General features: G+C 34.3%; 3 protein-coding genes across 15 annotated transcripts in view; 2 read left to right on the top strand and 1 right to left on the bottom strand.

Moving 5' to 3' along the window:
- Nucleotides 1-20,006, top strand: part of LOC105683083 (catenin delta-2) — a 28,063-nt gene extending 8,057 nt beyond the window's left edge. For 3 of the 10 annotated variants that reach the window (XM_048649562.1, XM_012395422.3, XM_048649563.1), the window contains exons 2-15: nucleotides 381-457; nucleotides 1,046-1,111; nucleotides 1,865-1,906; nucleotides 1,988-2,117; nucleotides 2,197-2,479; nucleotides 2,945-3,070; nucleotides 3,187-3,258; nucleotides 3,385-4,016; nucleotides 4,101-4,488; nucleotides 5,517-6,134; nucleotides 6,237-6,375; nucleotides 6,752-6,875; nucleotides 7,307-7,402; nucleotides 11,711-14,564. In XM_048649562.1, coding sequence (XP_048505519.1) covers nucleotides 426-457; nucleotides 1,046-1,111; nucleotides 1,865-1,906; nucleotides 1,988-2,117; nucleotides 2,197-2,479; nucleotides 2,945-3,070; nucleotides 3,187-3,258; nucleotides 3,385-4,016; nucleotides 4,101-4,488; nucleotides 5,517-6,134; nucleotides 6,237-6,375; nucleotides 6,752-6,875; nucleotides 7,307-7,402; nucleotides 11,711-11,968 — 3,006 coding nt within the window. In that variant the 5' untranslated portion in view covers nucleotides 381-425 and the 3' untranslated portion in view covers nucleotides 11,969-14,564. Of the gene's footprint in view, nucleotides 1-380; nucleotides 458-1,045; nucleotides 1,112-1,864; nucleotides 1,907-1,987; nucleotides 2,118-2,196; nucleotides 2,480-2,944; nucleotides 3,071-3,186; nucleotides 3,259-3,384; nucleotides 4,017-4,100; nucleotides 4,489-5,516; nucleotides 6,135-6,236; nucleotides 6,376-6,751; nucleotides 6,876-7,306; nucleotides 7,403-11,710; nucleotides 14,565-19,895 lie in introns of those variants that run through there. The other 7 variants (XM_048649567.1, XM_048649566.1, XM_048649568.1 and 4 more) reach the window with 5 other exon arrangements.
- On the bottom strand, nucleotides 16,675-21,329 carry LOC110116822 (balbiani ring protein 3-like). 3 transcript variants are annotated; one of them, XM_048649638.1, is made up of 5 exons: nucleotides 20,198-21,329; nucleotides 19,731-19,805; nucleotides 18,879-19,152; nucleotides 18,533-18,799; nucleotides 16,675-18,378 (listed from the first exon to the last, which is right to left on the bottom strand). In XM_048649638.1, the coding sequence occupies exons 1-5, from the start codon at nucleotides 20,214-20,216 to the stop codon at nucleotides 18,360-18,362; spliced, it is 654 nt and encodes a 217-aa protein (XP_048505595.1). In that variant the 5' UTR covers nucleotides 20,217-21,329; the 3' UTR covers nucleotides 16,675-18,359. The 3 variants fall into 3 exon arrangements, with proteins under 3 accessions (XP_048505595.1, XP_048505594.1, XP_020706401.2); XM_048649637.1 differs by having other exon boundaries at nucleotides 19,731-20,374; nucleotides 20,445-21,328; XM_020850742.3 differs by having other exon boundaries at nucleotides 19,731-21,328.
- A 21-nt stretch (nucleotides 21,330-21,350) lies between these two features.
- LOC105683043 (venom acid phosphatase Acph-1-like) lies at nucleotides 21,351-23,438 on the top strand. Of its 2 annotated transcripts, none has more exons than XM_012395336.3 (6): nucleotides 21,351-21,510; nucleotides 21,730-21,840; nucleotides 21,918-22,183; nucleotides 22,309-22,592; nucleotides 22,705-22,913; nucleotides 23,075-23,438. In XM_012395336.3, the coding sequence occupies exons 1-6, from the start codon at nucleotides 21,472-21,474 to the stop codon at nucleotides 23,234-23,236; spliced, it is 1,071 nt and encodes a 356-aa protein (XP_012250759.2). In that variant the 5' UTR covers nucleotides 21,351-21,471; the 3' UTR covers nucleotides 23,237-23,438. The 2 variants fall into 2 exon arrangements, with proteins under 2 accessions (XP_012250759.2, XP_012250758.2); XM_012395335.3 differs by having other exon boundaries at nucleotides 22,693-22,913.

The following is a 23,438-nucleotide window of genomic DNA, read 5'->3' as shown; positions in this document are numbered from 1 at the left end:
TTATGAACGCTACGCACCTGATTCATCCCCCTCAATGATCGAATCCCTGGAATTCACCTTTCGTCTTCAATCTTTATTCAAATCAGATATTCAAAACAAACTGACAATGCGCCCCAGGATTCGTATTGTTTGTATATTCACTCAAGAATCTAATTGTCAATTTTATAATTATTGTGGGACCTTTGTCGAGGTTGTAAACAATCTACATCCATTGTTCCGGCGATCTTATCAATTGTGCTAGTTTTTTTCCCAAGATGCTCAATGATTTATAAATTTGGATCCAAGTTCCCTAGCCAAGGCACCCCGAGATTACGATCATTTGAATAACGAAAATTCTCTAAACCTGCTACTGACGGTTAATGGACTGATTATTTTTTCAGGTGAGGTAGCCCGTGGCTGGGAGATAGCGACGACGATCAGCTGCTATGTCAAACAATCAGCTGGTCGACTCCTGCCTGTGAGTATAAATATCAGAATTACAAATGTCGTTTTAATACATTTGTCAGTTCTAAAAGTTTTTCAAAATATTTCTTACAACCATAAACAAATTACCAATGAGATGTTTCTTTAAAGGCTTCGTAACTTAAACATAGACTCAAATTATGGCCCGTCTTCTTCTTCTTCGAATTCTAGTTGCTATTTTCTACTTTCAACATCTACATCCATGTAAATCAATTACTGCGGAATGTAATCTGACATTACGCGCGGCGGGCTTAATCTTGTTTGAACGGAGTAAATACAATTCATTATTTTACTGAGACTACAATGAGCTAATTCTAAAAATACGATTTTGTTAGGAATTTATGACTCTTCTTCCACTACTTCGAATCGTAATAACCTCCCTTATCTCACGTTACTCTGGATTTTTTTCCATTCTTATTGCCCGTCTTTTCAAACGTCAAATACCACACGATTCTATAGATAAGATAAAATTAAACATCAAGCCTACAAATAAACTTTGAAGAGTAACTTTGAAGATTTACTTCAAGTATCGCATTGGAGGTGAAATATCAAACCTTGAATTAATAACTGTCGTGCAAATTAGGCTGGTGAATCGGCGGATCGAGCAGAGACAAGAGCACAACGTAACACGCACTGAGATTACGCAGAGGTGACTAATTAGCTGACACATCGAACAAAATTTTAGCACGCTGTAACTAGAGATAATATGACTGCAGATTAGCACGGTTATTATACAGCTATAGATATACAGCATGGGTTATTACCTTTATTATCGCCACTATTCCATTTTTTTTTTGTTTGCCCCTCAATCTTAGTTACTCAGCAATTTATTGTTGCATAGAATGCTATGCGATAAATTGAAAAGTTTGTGGGGCATATTTTTATATGTGGTAATGTCTACGGAATATGATGAGTAAACCTCTTCGCCTTTAACTTTGCATTTTTTCTGATACAAAAAGGCATCGATTCCAAGTACCATGAATTGAAATTTGGTAACTGGGAGGTCAAACTACATTTATTTTGACAACCTCTACCGTTTTCAAACTCAGTTGTTGTAGATGGAGATTCAAAAGATTTGTGTAAAGTTGGATTGTTTATTTCTGCATGTTATTTTCCAGTCGAATGGCGGTAGATAATTTTGTGTTGCTAATGATGTACTTGTCGATGAAATATTCAGTAAATTTTGTCATCCTTAATGCGAACAGGTTATCTGATACTCTTTATAAGAATCTAAAAGACTGCTGTTCATCGTGAATACTGTTTCCTGGATTTATCTTCTGTAAATGCAACAATTGCAGTCAAGAAGTGTTGTATAACGTCCTTACGGTTTTGTTGCATGTGATTTGCTAGCCATAACTTCCAGCCTGATTAATTTTACACACGTTTTATTATATCATTTCAGACGAGTGCTCCAAGAAAAAGGTCCAGACATGCCTCAATACACGTAAGCGTTTGAATATTTCGTCATCATTCTCTTAATGCTAATTGCAGATACTAACCAAAATGTTTGAATGTTTCACAACAGAGGTCAAAACGACACCGACTACCATGGCAGCAACGGACAAGCAGACAACCATTCCCTGCACTCTTCACATTTGTCTGTACAAGAAGATCCGTTGCTCATGCGCTCACACAAGCAGCAAACCTCTCAGCAGGTATGCACTTTTGTATGATTTGATCTATCGATGAAATTCCATTGGGTACCTCCGATTCTAATTTCAATTCTCACTTCAGGTTACAACGGTGACGAAAGTTGTTCGTGAAGTTTCTCACATGGAGCCAGATTCCAGTGCAGTTAGTTACATGTCAGTACCACTATTGCCCCAAGATTATCAGCATGCAGATCCCAGGTATCAAGCTGACCCGTATGCAGTAGGGTTTGAGCATTACGATGGATACCTCGGGTACCCTTCCCAACCCGGATATGCTGGACCACATGGACTCTACATGCAGAGACCACATTCACCTCATAGCCCACATAGCCCGTCCGAGCACAGCCACGCTTCTCCACCTCACGGTAATTCGATCAAAAAAATCAAACAGAGTTCAGGCAGAGTCAAAGAAATTTTTTACGAGACCATTCATGAAGTAAATGATCCATCATCTTCGGTATTTATGCAGGATTTTTCATGCTAACGTAGGCACTGAATAAAATACCGAATCAAAACACGTGTTATGAACAATTCTATATTCGGCAGATACTCTACAACTCATTTATTTCAGTTATAAATTCACGGATGAACTTCGTGCTATTAATAAATTCCTACCTAAGCGTACGATAGAATTTGTTACATTTAGCTAATGGTCCACTGCCAAATTTATTTATAGATGCTATGCCACAAGGCCATTATTTATGGTCACTATCGTTCATTGATCCTTGATTTCTGATTCTGTAATTTTTTATTCAATCTATCTAAACTACATTAAAATCATTCGATGTTCTCAGATTTGTTCAAAACTGATATCCTCTCTTCTTTCCCAGAATATTTGAGAAAATCTGGACCCTACTTGGAGGCGGGTTACAACGATATGGAACCAGGTCTGAATCCAGGAATACAAGATCATTATCGCATCACCCCGAGTCCTGGTGGGCCTGGAGATCAATATGGTAATTAATTCCAATCCATTTTGAACGTCTCTTCGAATCCTCTTGATTTCTTATTTTCTTGTTTACACAAGAATTTTATGCATGAAAAGACTCGTGTCAAGACTTTAGAGATGCAGCTTTGCTTACAGATCAAATCAGCAACTCCTGGAACATGGATGATTCTGGAGAACCTTCTCAACATCCTCATGGTAACTATTTTCACTTGATTACAATTTATCAAATTCAACAGTAGAGATTCTATAATCGTCGTTCCACACATCTCAGTTGTCTTGCCATATTTTGATGATTAATTTGCTGCATATCTTTGCTTCCAGACGAGGCTAAAGTTGCATATGGCTACGTTTCCCCCTCTCCGTATGGTCCCGTAGGTTATGGCCCAGGTGTCGTGGGTGTTGGTTCAGTTGGTGTGCCAGGTGACGTTCCAGTTGGTTATGAAGAAGGCCACCCGGTGCCTTTATCCACCGGTGGCGTGCCACCAGGGATGTTTGAGGATGATGTCCACATCCAACGGTTGCAAGCACGGCATCCGGTGGTTCAAGGGATGGCAAGTCCACTCGATGACGATCAGAAATCGACGCGATGGAGGGATCCAAACTTGTCGGAGGTTATCGGCTTCCTGAGCAATCCCAATAACGTGATAAAGGCAAACGCAGCAGCTTATTTGCAGCACTTATGTTACATGGACGATCCTAACAAGCAGAAGACACGTAGTCTCGGCGGAATACCGCCATTGGTTCAACTTCTGAACCACGATAGCCCTGATGTCTATAGAAACGCATGCGGAGCTCTGAGAAATCTCTCTTACGGGCGGCAGAACGATGAGAATAAAAGAGCCATTAAAAATGCAGGTGGCGTTCCGGCACTTATTAATTTACTGCGACGAACGTCAGACGCCGATATCAAAGAACTTGTTACGGGAGTTTTATGGAATTTATCTTCGTGTGAAGTGCGTTTTTTCAGTATTTAAATATTTGAAAAGTTTTAACTGTCCACTAAATGTCGGGTACTGAAATAAAATTTTCGGTTCCAGGACCTGAAGCGATCGATAATTGATGACGGAGTAACTATGGTAGTCAATAATATAATTATCCCGCACAGTGGTTGGGATCCAAATTCTTCCAGCGGCGAAACTTGTTGGTCAACTGTATTCAGAAATGCTTCAGGAGTGCTCAGAAATGTATCGAGTGCCGGCGAATACGCCAGAAAAAAATTGAGGGAGTGTGACGGTTTGGTAGACGCATTGCTCTACGTTGTTAGATCCGCTATTGAGAAATCAAACATAGGAAATAAAATTGTAGAAAATTGTGTCTGCATTTTGAGAAATTTGAGCTACAGATGTCAAGAAGTTGAAGATCCAAACTATGACAAACATCCCATACAATCGACAGTGCAAAACAGAGTCTCCGCACCAGCGAAAGGTAAATCAAATAACTGTTTTCAAAAATATCTAAACAAATCGCGGGGTCTGATGGACATTTTCCATTGTTGGGAGACAATATCACCTTCAAAACCGGTAGTTTTTGTCGCTCTGAGTTGTAGCGTAACAAAAACAAGCGATCCTCTACGTTGAAAGACGTGAACATGTGACTCCGAAATACGTTTTATTAGATTTGCTCGAAAGAATGCAGTATAAGTAATATCTAGTGTGTAACTTGGTGTAACTACTATTTGGTAGAGGTGTATATTAGACCATAGAGATACAACATTATTAGGTTGGTAGTTAAGCAAAATTTTCAACGAGTTAAAAAGAAATACCTTTTTCGATCTTTTTAGCGTACAGTTTATGCCAAGGTAAGATATCACTGTAATAGTTAAATGCCGAATGTTTATTCAATACAGCGTATTGCGTAGTCAACGATTAGATTTTGTTTTTTGCTCATTTTTTGCCTAATAGATATGGTATACAATGCTTAGGATACATCGCGTGACTGATGGTATGAGGTCGTATGCGCCAAAAATGCGATTTTTCAAAATACGGCCCGAGATGAAAGGGTGTAACTAGCGGTACTTATGACCTTTTATCATTTACTAATAAAATTTCCAATTTCAACGTTTCTCAATATATTATTACATTTTGAGCATATGCACACAAAAAGAAATATACACCCGTTACTCACGGTATGAGGTCGTATATCGGCGCATACGACCTTAGACCATCAGCCACGCGATTATTTCATTTACAAGCAGATCGAATGTGCCGTTGTTGGTGGAACATGAAGATTCTCGAATCCCAATAGCCTTTTCCACAAAGACGTAGAAAAAATGGGACCTGTGCGATTCATGTTACGACTGATTTTAAATTCACTTTTCTCGTTCTGAGAACTTTCCAGGCTAACACGGTTTTTTCTGTTTTGCTTGATATGGAAGATTGGCAAGGGGGAGGGGGGGACGATCAACTGTGTTGAGTTATCTAAATTTACTAAATACTGCAAAATCTCTTTCGCAGGGGAGAATCTGGGCTGTTTTGGGGGTAGTAAAAAGAAGAAGGACGGACAACCCGTTCAGAAAGAAGCAACCACATCTCGGACGACAAATCCAAGAAATGAGCCCGTAAAAGGGATGGAATTGCTCTGGCAACCGGAAGTAGTTCAATCTTATCTGAGTTTGTTGCACACGTGTTCGAATCCTGAAACCCTTGAGGCGGCAGCAGGAGCTTTGCAAAATCTCGCAGCCTGCTACTGGCAGCCGAGTATCGAGATGCGAGCAGCCGTTAGAAAAGAAAAAGGTCTTCCGATATTGGTGGAACTCCTTAGGATGGAAGTCGACAGGGTCGTATGTGCAGTTGCGACAGCCTTAAGAAATCTGGCAATAGATCAACGTAACAAAGAACTCATAGGGAAATACGCGATGAGAGATCTCATTCAGAAATTACCTTCCGGTAATAATCAGCATGACCAGGGTACCAGTGATGACACGATAGCCGCCGTTTTGGCAACTCTTAATGAAGTTATTAAAAAGAATGCAGAGTTTTCAAGATCCCTACTAGACGCCGGCGGTGTAGAAAGACTCATGAACATCACTCGACAGAGGCAGAAGTACACGCCTAGAGTTCTCAAATTCGCAGGTCAGTTGCTATCCCATGTAAAATCTGGAGAGTGAAATAATTATTACCGGCTATTCTATTTATCCAAGTTTTTCTACGTATATTTATTCTTCTCGTTTGCAGGACAAGTATTGTTTACAATGTGGCAGCACCAGGAATTAAGGGACGTGTATAAAAAGCATGGCTGGAAGGAACAAGATTTTGTTACCAAAACAGTAGCAGCTCGAAACTCTGGACCCAATTCTCCTAACAATGCAAATAGGTAATTTGTTATTCGCATTTAGATGCGGTAGCTTGAATTGAAATTTTTATTTTTTTTTCGTATTGAAATTCCATTCCATCGAATCATTACACTATTTTTATCATTCAACGCTCATGAAACAGTGAAACTGAATAAAAAGTTTTGAAGATCAATCCACCGGAATGATATTGGTTGAAAAAAATTGCAAGATGTTGTTACTTTTTGCTTTTTTGTTTCAATTATTTTTGTTCATTATTTTATGTTAGGGACTCTGCTTTTTATGCATTATTTTTGCAAAATTCGTTTATTTCTGAAAATATTTGAACACAATCCTCGTGAAAATATCTCACAGAGTCCCACCGCTGTTGTGAACTTCATGATCCTATATGAATCGTAGCTATGATTGTAGCACTCTCAATCGACCAATGGCGAGTCAAGGGAGCACGCGCTACGAAGATCGAACGATGCAGAGGCCTACTCAAAACTCTAACAATGTCGCACGGCCTACAATGTATCAGCAGGTAAGTGACGCTCGCGTCAAATCAAACTATGCTTATTTAAATCCTTAGAACTATCCAAATAGCTCCTAGAGTTAGGGAATATTTTAACTAAACTTCTGCATCTGAATTCAGTTATTATATCGGTAGAAGTTCGTCGAACCTCATAGATATTTGATTGGATCAAAGATTTCTCGTGTCAGCTCGTCTGCTGAAGCATAAAATTATCACAGCAAAAAAAAATGGCTGCAAAAAACAATGAATGAAAAAAAAATCGGCATTTCTCACTAAAAATTTGGTTATTTGTCGACTGGTCTAAAAATAGCATCAAGTTTTTGAAGGACCGTGTCATTATTCCGGTAGCTCATGAGTAAAATTTTATGTAGAGCCAAAAATAATAACGGTTGACGTTATCGTAACTGTATTTAATATTATATTGGATTTTAATGTTCCAGAATGAGGAGTTGGCGATGTCGGATATGCAGTACCCAAAGCAGAGCAGCGTTCACGCACCACCAGCTGGAGGAGTTTGCGTATTTCCCTCGATTCCAGTAAGTCATTAGACGTTTGGAAAAATGAATACCGTACCTACAAAACAAAAAAGATCGCAAAAATAAGTATTGGCACTCCATCACAGTTGATCACACTTTCATGTCTCCCACGTAGCTAAACTTTCTTTACACGAGTAGCCAATTTCAAGTTTTCCTCACACGACGTAACGCTATCTAATTTTTATTAACGGTGTAATATTGACGCTAATTGACATGCTCAAATTTGATAATTACTCGTAAATCTCATATAGGTATAATCGGACGTTCAAATGTTTGAGTAAAATTTACAATAATCTATTTCACGTTTTATGAAGCATTGCGTACGTACTTCGCGTGATGTAAAACATGCGCGTTGATGTGATGACGATTCTTGCCAATTTCTCGTGGGATCCTTCGAATGAATTTTTTTACGTTATGATGTTTTCAATTCCACTGTTCGGGAGAACTGAAATCCGCTCTTCAAATTTGGTTACTTTTCTCGATCGAGTCATGGATGAGGTTTGCTCTTTTTTCACAAATTTAGCATAGACCCTTCGACCTTATAAAGTGAATCTTCCTAATCAGAAATTTACATATTCATAGCTGCCTTCAGATTTCTGGTCAGCCACGATAGAGCCACTGATCGATTTTTTATTTTATCAGACAAGTTTTGTGTATGATGAACCATTTATTGCATTACTCTCCTTATCCTGCATAATACATGACATACATTAATCAATAATATGAGAGAAGGAACTAAATTGAATATTACGATCGACTAAATATTATAACGACTAGATTTATACACTAGAGGGTAACTTTATGAATCACTAATAATAATTGAAAAATAGAATGAATGAAAAAACACAAATATATATATATATATATAGGTATACATATTCTATCCAAGTCTTGTAGCAAGTTGTAGGTATTAGGAAAATATCCGTTTATTAGATTAACATGCATACATTATTATACATACTATAAATACATGAAGAACAAATTGAAATGTAAAAGCAAACTAAGTCAATTAATAATAAATTAACTCATATAATAATCGTTAGCGCTTTATTAGCTACTATTAGTATACATATACCGAAAGCACATTCATCGTATAAAGTAAAATGAATGTTTCATTATCACAGTGAAATCCTTATACGGATATATTTATCAGAATTGAACACTAGATCGATCCGCAGCTATAACTACGTATAGATTTCCCCGTTTATCAGAGATTGCTTATTTCACATAATAATGGAAGATTTTTAGCCAAGCATTGATCAAGTTTCAACTAATTTTTTTATTTGTCACTATTTATCCCCCGGTTCATGTATAAACTCACGAGTTCTGCAGACGTCGATTGAAACATTTGTTTTTGCATAGTTGAAAAAATAAATAAAAATCTCTTCTTTTTTTTCTGCCAACTTGAGAGAAACACTTGTTGTCCGCACCGATTTAATAATCGACAATAGGTGATCGACGCTGGGTATATGTAATATACTCAGTAACTTCGATGACCTTTATATTATAATCTACTTATATAATCAAATTTCAGACGTGATTTAATCAACCGAATCCAGGGTCTGATTATTATACATGCCGTTGTTGAAATAACAAACGAAGGCTATTGCTGGACCAAATAGAAATTAGCATTTTACAAAATACAAAAACAAAGTTAAGACAAAGAAAGAATGAATCTTTGATTCATTACCGTCTGTAGAATATGTAGTTAAGGTACTGGTTCTTTTTATTTTCATTTTCAACACATTTTATGATACGGTGTTAGCTGAGCGATTTATCGCCATAAATTTTCTGTAAAATTAATACATAACCGATAATATAACAATATAGATATTGAACTAAATTATACATACATTATGCATAGTGATAGCTTCCGGTTTTAGGGTTGATTTGGATGATTGATTTTTATTTTACTAATATTATTTTCTATCAATATTCTTCGTTACTCTTTTGTTCCTCTAACTTCAAACATAAGTTAAATTTTCATCTAAAGTAATCTTAATATTTTTTTTTCCCTCCTCACTTTTTACATGTACAGTAGTTATATCGCTAAAGATAATTCAACTCGTGCCAATGAATCAATTCATAAAGTAATGATATAATTTATTAGAGCCGATAAGTTTTAATATTCATTTTAAAAAAACGACAAACAAAATAGAAGTCAAATTTGTTCGGCTAACGTAAGATGAAATGACAAGTTTCTGCCACGGAGCGATAAGGAATGGACATTGTGAAAAGTGATTTTTTTCAAATTAAAATCCAATTTTCAAATTACAGTTTTGTGTCATCCCAAAAAAAAACAAAAAAAAAAAAACTCTAGTTCTTCTGTCGTCATTTTGACTGGTTTACTGCAGTAAATTTTCACACATCAAAAAAAAAAGTGAGCAATAATTTATTATTATTATTATTATTATTATTATTATTATTATTATTATTATTATTATTATTATTATTATTATTATTATTATTATTATTATTATTATTATTATTATTATTATTATTATTATTATTATCTTTGTCATTGTCTTGTCATTGTCATTGTCATTGTCTTGTCATTGTCATTGTCATTGTCATTGTCATTGTCATTGTGATTGTCATTGTCATTGTCATTGTCATTGTCATTGTCATTGTCGTCGTCATCTTTATCATCTTTATCATCTTTATCATCTTAATCATCGTTATCATCTTTATCATCGTTATCATCGTTATCATCGTTATCATCGTTATCATCGTTATTACCGTTATCATCGTTATTACCGTTATTATCGTTATTATTGTTATTATTGTTATTGTTATTGTTATTATTTTTATTTTTATTTTGAACCTTCGAATCGTTTGATAGCGTTGGAATAGAATCCTTGTGAGTTTTTTAACTTGTCGCAGAAATAAAATATGATCGATGAACGATATGATGAATGTGTTCGCTCGTAGTAACATTCTACATATTGCTATACTACGATACCTAAATGTATTTGGAAGCATAATTTTGACTGTGCATAGATAAAAAAGAGAAGAAAATTAAATGACGAAATAACAGACTGGATAACATCGATAAAAGAGTTTTATCCCCTCAGATGGATGAGATGGGAAGACATCACTATCTTTTTTTTTTACAATTGTTTTAAAATTATATACCTCTATTTTCATTTTCTCCATTTTTTACGATAATTCTGAAAAAAATATATTGTCAGGATGAATTTTTGATATTATAAACATAATCATAGTATATATCATATACACATAAATATAAATGTATAAATATAATATACATTGTGGAATATATGAATAGAAATATGTGTATATTGAATATTTATATGATACATATTGATATATACCATATTATATATATATATATATATGTGTGTGTGTATATATATATACATACAAACCTATATATAGATACATAAATTGATTTGAATAAAATTAATTACTTAATTCAAAGTAAATAACAGTTCAATTCCTTTTCGAGTTAGGATTATTAGTTTCATCACATCGATCTAGTTTCCAGGAGTTATTTCTCAATTCACATTAAATTTCGTTCTTCGTAGAGGATCATCGAATATTATTTTGTCCGGAAAAATCTGAGGAATAACTCCGGATGTAAATGTTGATATGTTTATATACCGGCTAGGCGAGGTGCGTCTTTTTTTTAGGTGTATGATTATTATTCATTTGGAAAAAAACAAAGCAGGTGCAATTGTTGAAGTGTCTTTTGTCCCACACTTATTTAATAAACACATGAATATAATATGTACATAATTGTCCACATAAAATCAACGACTGTATGCGGTTCGAAAGTATTACTTTCTGATCTTTCCGACAATACCGATTATGCGGCAATTTGAAATAATTCTACGTCATGACGAATGAAAAAGGAAGAAGCAACGTTATGGATGAAAAAAAAATAGCGAATAAAGAAAACCGTAACAAACTGCTGCTAGAAGATGGACTTTCTACCGACTAACTGAAGCGATTACTTAATTGAAAAGACCCGTCCGTGTTTATCTAACAATAAGAAAGACAAATAACACTCGCTACTACATTGTATAGGTTTCATCTCATGATCAAAAATCATTTTATAATTCTTTCTGACCGCATAAGGAATCATTAATTGTTGAAACCAGCAAATGTCCATCATTTCACAGTATCAAACACATAGTGAAAGAACGAATAAAGTTGAAACAAAAATAACTTAAAAGGATGAATAATTAAATATTTAATTAAGTAAATAGAAAAAATAATTGAAAAAAAAAAAAAAACGGGTGGCGATTGCACAGTACTAATGTAGGCCTTGTGTGTGTGTTGCAGCAGCCAAAACCCGGTGAGCCGCTCTATGCGCAAGTTAACTTGGAGAAGAAAAAGAAACGGCAGTATGAGATGGGGGCGGGTCAGGTTCAGGGCGTTCAAGGGTCGGTGGTTCAGGGTGGGTCGCTTGTTCCGGGCGGAACCGGAAACTCCGCGCAATGGGTGAGGGATGGCGTTGGTATTCAAGAACAACCTTTACCTACAACAGCCAGTTTACCTCCTAGTACTACGGCGGCAACAGCCGGTGATTCTTGGGTGTAATTTAGAACAATATGAGAGAAAACAAAAAGAAAATGCAGAAACTAAGCTACGAACAGCATTAATCATAGTAATAGTTTCGATGAAAACTAAAAAACAACGACGACGACGACGACGACGACAACAAGAACAACAACAACAATAGAAAGCTTCCATATCTGCACGTTTCGGTACATGGTTATATCGACCGCTCAGAACCAGAAAGACTTAACCCACAAAAGTCTGATGTAATTTGGAAACTTACAAAGAATCAACTTCGGATATTGCATATCGTACAGTTTTGTTTTTGTTCACAAGAAAACGGAAAGCTCGAGTTTTCTAATATTACTCCAAGATATCCGTCTGAAGGGTGTATCCCTCAAAAATAAAAACAATTTACAAGACTGAATTTCCGTACCAAGTTCAATTTAAAGTAACGTAATCCCATGTTTATTAAAATTTTGTTCATTTTTTTGAAGGATACGCCCTTACAGCAGCATCCTTCATTTATTTCGTGGGTTACGTCCTTCTGGACGAAAATACACACACGACATACATCTGGAATGGAGTATTATTTTATCTTTCAGGCGTCATCCAAAATTTCGTTACTTTTATAATTATAGAATAGAATAATGAAAAAAATACACATGCTAATGACCAAACCAAAAAAAATATTCAAATGACGATTAAATCCATTTAAAAATTCAAAGAATACGTAGTTCTACTGCGACGCATATGTGTATTTAAAAGACTTTTTTTAATGTTGAAATTTTTTTTTTCATTGCTTTTTTATTCGCATTCCGATTAGGTTTTCAGATCTTAAAATTTGGGTAGCATACCAGCTCTATTTTATTTTTCATGCAGAATGAAGTGTGCGCGTAAACAAGTTATTTATATACCTATCTACTCATGTACACATATGTTATACATCATATGATAGTTAAAACTACACGCGCTTCAAAATTAATCATGTTGGAAAAAAAGTAGATAACGCGAGGAGGAGGACGAATAGGGGGAAAAATGAAACGTGTGACGCGAAAAAAAATAAACGTAGAAACGACCTCTCAAACGTCACAGAACACCTAATTTTCAAATTTCGGCATTGAATTTTACCATCTGAAGGAAAAATTTTTATTTAAAAATAATGCACTTCAGTAATGTACAATATGAATAGTATTATATATAGGTATATTTAGAGGTATATAGGTATATATCTTTACATTGAATTTATACAAAATATTCACTATCGTAATATAATATTAACGACGATTTTATTATCATTATCATTACAATATTATTATACGGGGATCGATATAATCTCGACATATACATACACTACATATACATATACATATGCATATGGTATACGTGCATATACCATGCATATGCATGTATCGTTATATCATCGGTATTATTTGCTGGTTTCATCAAAAGTATGATAATTCCATCGTGTATCGTTATTGATAATGCTGTATTGTTATTGATAAAGATAAGTTGAAAAAATAGATTTGAAAGAAAAAAACGAAAAAAAAAAAGAAGAAAAAACACCGGAATCGAACATTAAATTGATATCTATATATCAATGCGAAAGAACAAAAATAGCAAAAAACAGAAAAAAAATGAAATGGATGAATTCGACATTGTACAACACAACAAAGAATCATCGATCGATCGTGGAGTGAAAATTCAATTAAATGAACTGTCAAATCGGGAGTAAAACGGAGAGAAAAAGAGATAGATAGACATTTTATTATTATAAACTACTAATATAGTAATAATTGAAGTGAAGAAAATACATTTACAAACAAATAAACCCCATGAAGCGGCCACATCAACTAATTTCAAGCGAATGGGCTATAAACAAACAAAATGAAAAAAATATATATATACGTATAATTAATTGAATTATATTATATTAATTGATTAATTCATGTACCTCAAAGGTGAGTGATAGCATCAATGAATAAGATAAGATCAATTAAATAATAATGATAAGAACGTAAGATTGATTAAGAGAATAAGATTATTTGTAATATTTAAAATAATAGTTGAATTAATTATTGTATCATTATAATTGTCATGAATTATATCATGTGATCTTATTGTTCATCCGCATATATAAGTATATGTATGTATATGTAGCAGCTGCACCTATTAGATACATAATTAGATATTATGTATATCATAAAATAAATACATATAAATATACAGATAATATGATTACAGAAAACTCTATGCACAATTTTCGAAAGTTAAATATGTAGAATAATAAATATATGTATATGCGCGACTAGATATATATATGTATTATTTATACTACGACGAAAAAAAAAAGATAGAAAAAAAAGAACAACAATTATCAAATAATCCATATATACTTAACATATGTACGCATATGTACCTATATTTGACTATTATACACATACTGATAGATCTACAATATTTAGACGACATATGTGAAATATTATGTTAATATTATCATCATCATCATCATCATCATCATCATCATCATCATCATCATTATTATTATTATTATTATTATTCATTTAAATAAATCACACGAGGCGACGGATGATCGAATCTTTTTTACAGAAATATATTCTTTTTATTATTATTATGATTTCTTTCTATTTTATTTGTGAGTTTAGTTGAATGATGATTATCCACGTGTATATGTATGTAAAAAAGGGAAGATTGAAAAAAGAAAAAAAAATGGATTGAATAGAATTGAATTGAAGAAAAAAAAGTATTGAAGAAGTATTAGAAATCGCAAGTAAATAAATAAAAATAAAAATTGGATAGTAAATAATGAAAACGTGTGAAGTATAGTAAAATATATATATTTATTTATATATATATATATATATATGTATATATATAGTATGTATATATATATATATATATATATATATATATATATATATATATATATATATATATATATATATATATATATATATATATATATATATATATATATATATGTATATATATGTATATATACAGAGCGGACAACGTGAAATTGCGCACCCCATTTGCACATGCGCGACCGTCGGCATTTGTTTCGCAGAATGTCCAACAACACTCCGCTTTCAGATTTAGCTGTCAAATACAAGGACCTAACCTGAACTTTTCGATGAGTGTATTTCTGTCGACATTTAATTAATCTCTCATTCAATTGATCAATTTTATTTGATGCTATGCCACCCTACTTATCTGTGTGTGGTTTTGTGTCGCATTATTCACCTGACACAACATACCTCAGTCATATTTAAATACGGCGATCTCAGCTGTATTGGTGATCGACAATTTGACAGCTACAGCTGAAATCTGAGGCTGTTGGTACAACACGCTAGCAGCTGATGAATTCGGCTGTCGTTTTGATTCACGCTTGCGCACAAAATCTGGGTGCGCAATTTCACGTTGTCCGCTCTGTATATATATATATTATTATATATTATTATTATATATTATTATATATTATAATATAGATATATATATATCTATATTATAAGTATTATAAAAAGTATACAGATTCAATTAAAATGCAAAACGCCATCCCCCTCCATAGAAGAATTTTTGAGTAGGGTTTTCGACCGTTATTAATATGACATGAAATTTTTCGACCGATATACAAGTCATATAAAGATGAAATTTTAACCAAAGAAGCAAAACCAAACGTTTAAAACAAATAAATGTTCAATAAAAGAAAAACATAAATAAATAAAAAAATAAAGTAATTTATTCGAAATAGTTTCTCTTCTTTTTTGTTTAATCTTCTTTATCATCCTGACGAGATCTTGATTAGTCGATAGATATCGAACGATAATTTCCGAGAGGGGGAAAGTGCAGCGGTACGCAATATACACTGTAGCCGAATTTCAAGCCAACTTTTTAGAAAAAAAACGTAAGTTTTTTTTTGTCTACAAATTCTACTATACTATATCTTATACGATACAATTATGCAATGATTCGCTCTGTAAATACACATAACACTGCCGTAAGGGTATTAAATAAAATGATAAGCGCTATACATACGGACATATACATAACATACGAATCATTATAAGTAACAAGTAAAATAACGTACGTAGTATACATAGGTATGCATGCGAATGAGAAAAAAATAATTCAACTAAATTAAATTAAGAAAACATTATGAAACATTAATCAAATCAGACGAATGAATGTATAGTTAAATATCAAACATATACCTACATGGGCCTTGTTCCACCAATTAATGACAAATTATTTAGCGGATCACATAAATAAAGATTCAAAACCTCACTTCATCCGCATTGTCCGTACACCGAAAGTGCAGACACTCGAATTTATTGTTAGTATTAATCTTTTACGATTTTCTTTTTAGTCTACTTTCCGCCCTCGCATAGGTATCGATTTTTGTTTAGGAAATTTTTTTCTACCCATTACCGAGGATCGATGGAAAAGCAACTATGTATGTACCTATTACTTTTTCGAATATACTTTTTGCTCTCTGGATATTTTATTATGTTCGATGATCGGTGGAAATACCCATTTGAGTATAAGTATGTATACATTTATAATGTTTATTATAGGAATAATATTGCAAAAGTTATAACGAATATCGCATCTCTATTGTATAATTAGTTATGTCATTATACTTAATCATTATAGCGTCTGAAAATTCCTATTATATCATCAGTATAAGTACCGAAGAAAAAGAAAAAAAAAAACAAAAGAACCACACACACACACACACACATGATCAGCTGCAATAAACAATCTACACGTTAAACTGCGATAAAGATTTCAATTAAGAAATATAGATGAAAACAAATTTTACAAGAAATTTCAATCATTTTTGTACGTTGTTGCATTCTGCTATCATCAATAACTATATTATAGTTGTACGAGTGAAAAAAAGATTGAAAAAGAAGTCAAACAAACTAACAATGGAAATCAGAATCTAGTTAGAGGTGTCCACTGAACTTTGTAGTAGAATTACAAATTTGCTTCATAATCAATTTTGTCGCACGACTTGCATTGCGTTGGGAATAAAATCAAAGAAATTTCGATGACAATTCTATTGAAACCTCAGAAGAGGGGCTAGGTAATTATTTTTTATCACGTATGAAATCGTTTTTTCTATAAATGATCACAATATTTCATACGAAATAAACAGTCCATATTATACAATCAACATTATAGCAATAAAAAAATAAAGAACCAATGAACGAATCAGAGGAAAATGAAATGAAGGACAAATTTTTTAATGAAGTTTTACACGTAGACGGTTTGTCATAGCCGTCGTACAATATTAGTATTAAATAATTTGAAATCATGTCACACGGGACTTTCCACGTAATGCTTTCTTAGAAATCCACCCATATACCTATATTGAATGGTAAAACAGACAAAACGAAAACCAATAAAAACAACCTACTTATATAATAATAATCCCTTTTCTTGGAAAACGCACGATGGAGCGGGCTAATTGATTTGTCAACGATATTTCGAAACAGGTTAATAAAAAATGTGTATAATTTTAGTGCGCGATGTAGATTAGACGAGAATTTCAAAAGTAGGTGATAAAAGTAGATCGAAATTATAATTAGATTTCAGTGGGACGGCTCCTTTATACTGCGGTAGTCTCATTGATAATAAAGACGACCACGATACCTATAATAGTTACAGCGGTTACGATTTTTTTTGCCTCTTCAAAACAAAGAAAGCTTTTTGTATCTCTTTCTTTATTTTTTGTTATTCCTAAGTAGGTATCGAATTCAACTGATAACCATATACAGGGTATCTGATTTTAACCTGATCGTCTTTGGAAAAAATGCGTATATTTCAATGGATCGATTGAGTTTTAGAAAATTTGATAAAAAATCTTCGATAAATGTCGACTTTTAAGATTAAATATTATCTATACTTACGGTAGAAGATAATTTTTTCACTACAAGCTATAGATTTTGCGGAACTATACATATATTTAAGATATAACAATATAATTATGCGGATAGGTTGAAATTGAACACCCTGCAATGGGGAATAAATTAGTGTATGATTATTTTTATTGTGATCATGCGACGACGACTAAGAGAATAATGATGATGATGATTGATGATTGATGATGACGATGTACATGTGTTAGTATACAAATTAAAAGGTAGAAAAAAAAACGAAATATAAATCAGCATCAGCTCATTTCATGCATGTATATGATTATTATTAGAGCATGCTGTGCAGTGGTAACGATATTCCGAGGGGATTCAACCACCCCAATTTCGGATTTTGATCCCAAATTTTTAACTATACTTTCTTTGCGTAAGAAGAAATAAGAAAAACAAGAATCCAATATGAACAAGGTTAGTCACATAAATCCAATTCGTTGTTGGAAATACCGTTACCGATGGGGTACGGGTCCCGTCAATTATTCGGGTCTTATGCATCTGAAAGAAAGTAGGGAATTATTCGTAAATTCAGCATCGGCCAAGCTAATAAAACGGCAGAAAAAAAGAATCTTTTCAAAAGCCAAGGAATTCTTTTTTTTTCCATTGAAACGGCAGGAAAGTTGGTAAATTTTTTCAAACTTTCTATACGAACTGGCAATTTTTGGGATCCCACACGCGACCTGTTGAGCACATATATCTTCCGATCGATTTCAACTTGTTGCTGCAGCCGCAGGAACAGTTTTTGGGGTTCCACGTCATCAACTTTTCTCCATATATCACATGTTGCATGTGTTTAATTTTAGTAGATTCACATTCATATTTTTTTTTATCTGCATCCTTGCAAACACATTCGCATCTGATTGGGACGTATTTCTGCTTCGCGTTACATTGTTGTTTCACCGTTATCGGGCAATCGCATCTGGATGATTTTTGATTGTTTTTTTAGATATCTCCAGGGCTAAAATGTCCAAGTATAATTATTCAATATCCATACAAACCCGCATTTGTAGTGTTCCTCGACTTCAACAATATTGCATTTTTGAGTATTAGATTCGTCATATATCGCCTCGACAGCAACTTTAGTTTTCCCCGTCTCTTTTGGTAGGCAGATCGTTCCAGAGGAGCACTTGCCGTAACACCTTTTTACGGCGACAACCTCCGGCTCATATCTCCAACCTGACGGGGGAATCAGTTGCACGTCTCGAATTCGCGGTTCGTTACATTCGATTTTTCTCAATGTCTCGTCCACTAAAAGAGACACTTCGGAACAATCTGTAAGCACGAAGCAAATTTCGCTATACCTATGTATGTGAAGATAGATTCATTGCGATATTTACCGAGAAAACGCAATTCCGTTTTTATTTATTTCTCCGACTTCTACAATATACATATATATCTTATATTCCAAAAAAGCACCTCAGATTCAAAAAACTTCGCCAAATATATGAATTTTTCCATCGAAAACTCGTTCCTCAAGAATAACCGTAAAATTAAATTCTTCAGAGAAAAAAAGGATTTAAATCAATCACTGTACCAAGAACATACTTATACCATAGATATATTGTTTTGTGTCGTGCATAAAAGTATAACTAGAAAAGACTGGAATTATAAAACAAATGAATATAAAATCTTAAATAAAATGGAAAAATAATGAATTATCAAAACTTAAAAACGGAAGAAAAAAGAAATTACATCAAATTCAAAAAAGAAATAAAATAAAAAATTGGAGGTAGCGGGACTCAATTTTACGGTTATTCTTGAGGACTGACTTTCCGACGGCGATTGATTTGGATAAATTAATGTACTTGGCGAAGTTTTCTGTACTCTGCTTTTTTGGGATTTAGACTTACCAACTTCTTGGAAAGCGGTATTACGATCCTCATGTTGACCATTCGAATGCGTTGCGTGATGCTCCGCATCGAGCTCTGCATGTTTACAAGCCGAAACAGATGTAGTCGCAATAATTAAAAATTTCAAAGAGATGGGTGACATTTTTTGTAATTTTTCTTCTTTAGATATTGTATTCCCAACAAACATGAAGGAATTACGGATTTCTCGTGGATACAAATTTTCAAATTCAGAATCAAGCCAACTTTCTATAATGTTACTCGCGTCAACGAACGGACCTAATCAACTGCAGCCGTTACTTTAGCGTGCGGGTTTTATTCATGCATCTTTCATATGGAAACGCGGATGACAGCTGAGGGAAATGGACAAACGGATGTGGAATTTCTAGCTAGCGGTCGAACGTTTTCCGCAATCCTCAATAATATTTTAACACGGTACGTACTTGTGACTATTTACTATACATACATACCTTCATAATATACCTTCATAGTATTCCTTCATAGTATACCTTCATAACCCATTTTTAAGATGTAATCAAACAGCTATTGAGCTTAGCCAGGAAGGAATTAGAGAGACCAGGTGATCTTTCTCTCCTCCTCTTCAGCTTTTCTGTCAGATCAAACTATACCGATGGGTAGAAACTTTTCTGTCATAATTGATAGTTTTAAAGTTACTTTGTATAAGTTTAATTTTTTCCTCATGAGTTCAACTCTTACTCATTTTAGATGGGAATTTCGTGAATGCATAGCGGAAGTCGCTCAAAGAGTTTGCTGGTAAATGACTTTTTTCGGAATAAATGTGGACGACGGTGATTCATGGGAAGACGATCCGTGGACTAGTGGAAACATACCTCAAAATGCATGAAAGAAAAAAAGCTTGACGGAGGGTCGGCCATATATGGAAAAATTAGCGATTACAAATTATGCTTGCACAATTAAATGGTTAATCCGTATTGAAATATATGGAGGTTATCGCTGTTCAAAACGAAATTCGAAATACCTATTTTTTTGGCATTTTTTTAATTCATACAGTCGACTGAACGCCGGTAAAATTAGCTCTACAACCGGCTACATGTTTATCAGACTATTCAGGTCATGATTAAGTTACTGCACTGTAGGCGTTGAAAGCAATTTTATTTTCCATATCATATTCTGTTATCTACCGATATTACAGGTGCAAAAAAATGAGTGGTCATTGATAAAGAACAAAATAATTTATAAAAGTGTCGTAATTTTTTTAATTTTCGTTGAATGCTTTCTACTGATTGTGAGCCTGGACTGGATGGAATTTGGAGGAATAGTTTGCTTGATTTTTCTGGTAACTTCATAACTAGGGCAATATTTTGGGCGGTAACATTAAAAAAAATCCTTGTAGATCAGCTAGGTGTAATACAGTATCAGCGTTGACAGAAGATCTAATCTTGAAACTTGTTTGTTTTCATTGTACAAATGTGTTTGATACCCCAATTCGTTAATTTCCGTAAAATCATTTTGCATCATTGCGAATTAATTAATTCACTCCTCAAAATTAGAGTATACAATTATTCACGACGTTTCCCCATTGAGGAAATACATCATAAGAATATACCTGTGGTATGGAAGGTTATGCGTTGCCATGCCCGAGGCGTTGCATAATTCTAGGTGGAACTCCATGGTGGGGATGCGAACTAATCGGATTCTACATTAGATCATATTCTATTTATGGGTTCATATGAATTACAATGCTCATTGACTAAAGAACGCAATGGTCGAACATAGCGGACAAGTGAAATTACTAGCCGTCGTAAGTATGCAATATTAGCCCAGAATTCTCCTAGTCCCTAATCTGTGATATTAGTGGGCATTTTTTGATTATTCGTGCATCAGAAATTCGTACTTTCGCTTGCGTTGGTGGTCCGAAAACGATTATTCAATCGGTCGGCTATTGGCACTAATCGCTACTGCATAATTCAGAACAATTGACCCACTTATTATTTAATTTTTATTCCATTTAATGTTTCAGGTATTTCGGCATGGTGATCGCTCTCTCGACCCAAACGTGGGTGAATCTTACCCGAATGATCCCTATCGAGATCTCGATATCTTCCCGGTTGGTCCAGGGGGTCTGACAAATGTTCGTTTTTAAAAGAATTGATTACTTCAAAATTTCGACAACCCATTTCAATTGACCAAAAACTTTTGTTTTCATAGAATGGAAAACTTCGGGCATTCAACCTTGGACAGGCCTTGAGAAAAAAATACGACAAATTCTTGGGCAATATCTATTACCCCGAATTGATCAAGGCCCGTAGCACGGACTGCGACCGGACAAAAATGTCACTCCAGTTGGTTCTGAGCGGTCTTTTTCCTCCGGCATCAAGTCAGAAATGGAAGAATGGGGTAGACTGGCAGCCAATTCCTACCGAATACTTTCCCCTGAAAAATGACTGGCTTCTGCGTGCCGATCTGAATCCCAAGTTAGTAAAAGAAATGCTACAGTAGATTTATTAGACTCTGAATATTTATTTACTGACAATGAGAGAAGAATTTTCATAACGACTGCGATATTAGTTTTTCATCTTTCGATTACTTTATTCTTCAGATGTGCCGCCGAAATCGATCGATTTAAGAACAGTCAAGAGTTTCGTGAACGTTTTGCCGAGCTCAATGATCTAGTTAAATTTCTCGAGAAAGTCACTGGCAAGGTGTATAAAAATGTTGAAGAATTGTTTTTACTATACCTTACCTTTTCTGTTCAACGCGAAATGGGATTGAAGCTTCCAGAATGGGCCGATAAACTTTTCCCAAATGGTCGGCTATTAGATGCTGCTAGTCTTGCATTTGATACAAGGAACGGCAATGACAAGCTCAAGAAATTGCACGGAGGTAAACTAAATCCTCTATTTCATTGATAAAGACCGTAGTGCATGCAACGATTGGATGTTGAATGCAAAACTGAAAACCACACTAATAAAGAATAATCAAGTTTTGCTCTTAGGAGTGCTGCTGCGCAAGATTACCGATAATTTCCAGAGATGTCAAAAAGGGGCTCTTAAAAATGGCAGGAAAATCTACCTTTACAGTGGCCATGATCTAAACGTTGCTGCTCTTCTGAATACTCTTGGGATCTGGAAACCCCACTCACCTCAATTTACCAGCGCTATCATCATGGAACTTTTAGAAATTGAAAACAAACCCTTTGTCAAGGTTGGTCCTAATTTAGCCAATTAGTAAATTTGAAAATACTTGTAGCGGTCCGGGTCATTCAGATTTTTGTTATTCAGCTGTATGACTTAACTTGAAACTTGCATTGGCCGTGTCGACAATATCCTCTCATCGACTGTGATTGTAACTGATTTTTTATCCAGGTGATCTACTATCTCGGAATTCCATCAGAGTTTACGGAAATGCAGATACCGGGAAGCCCTACTAAGCTGTGTCCCTTGGACGAGTTCCTTGATCTGTACAAAAACTTTATTGCAACGGACGAGGATTTCAATGTCAGTGATTCAAATATTGCACAACACTAGATACATGATATTGTAGTAAATCCATTCCCCAAGGATACGGCCAAGCTAACTTTCTCCCAAATGTTCTATTTAATTATGAAAAATAAATTTATTAATCTATCCCCGAATCTTCGATCGCACCAAGGGAAGAAGAAACAATAAATTGTAACCCTGGAATAATGTAGGTATGTACTTAACCCAATAAAAATTACAAGAATGATAA

This window comes from Athalia rosae, chromosome 2, assembly GCF_917208135.1.
Source record: "Athalia rosae chromosome 2, iyAthRosa1.1, whole genome shotgun sequence".
Taxonomy (NCBI): Eukaryota; Metazoa; Arthropoda; class Insecta; order Hymenoptera; family Athaliidae; genus Athalia; species Athalia rosae.
The sequence above is the reverse complement of the archived record's forward strand: the minus strand, read 5'-3'. Positions and strand labels throughout refer to the sequence as shown.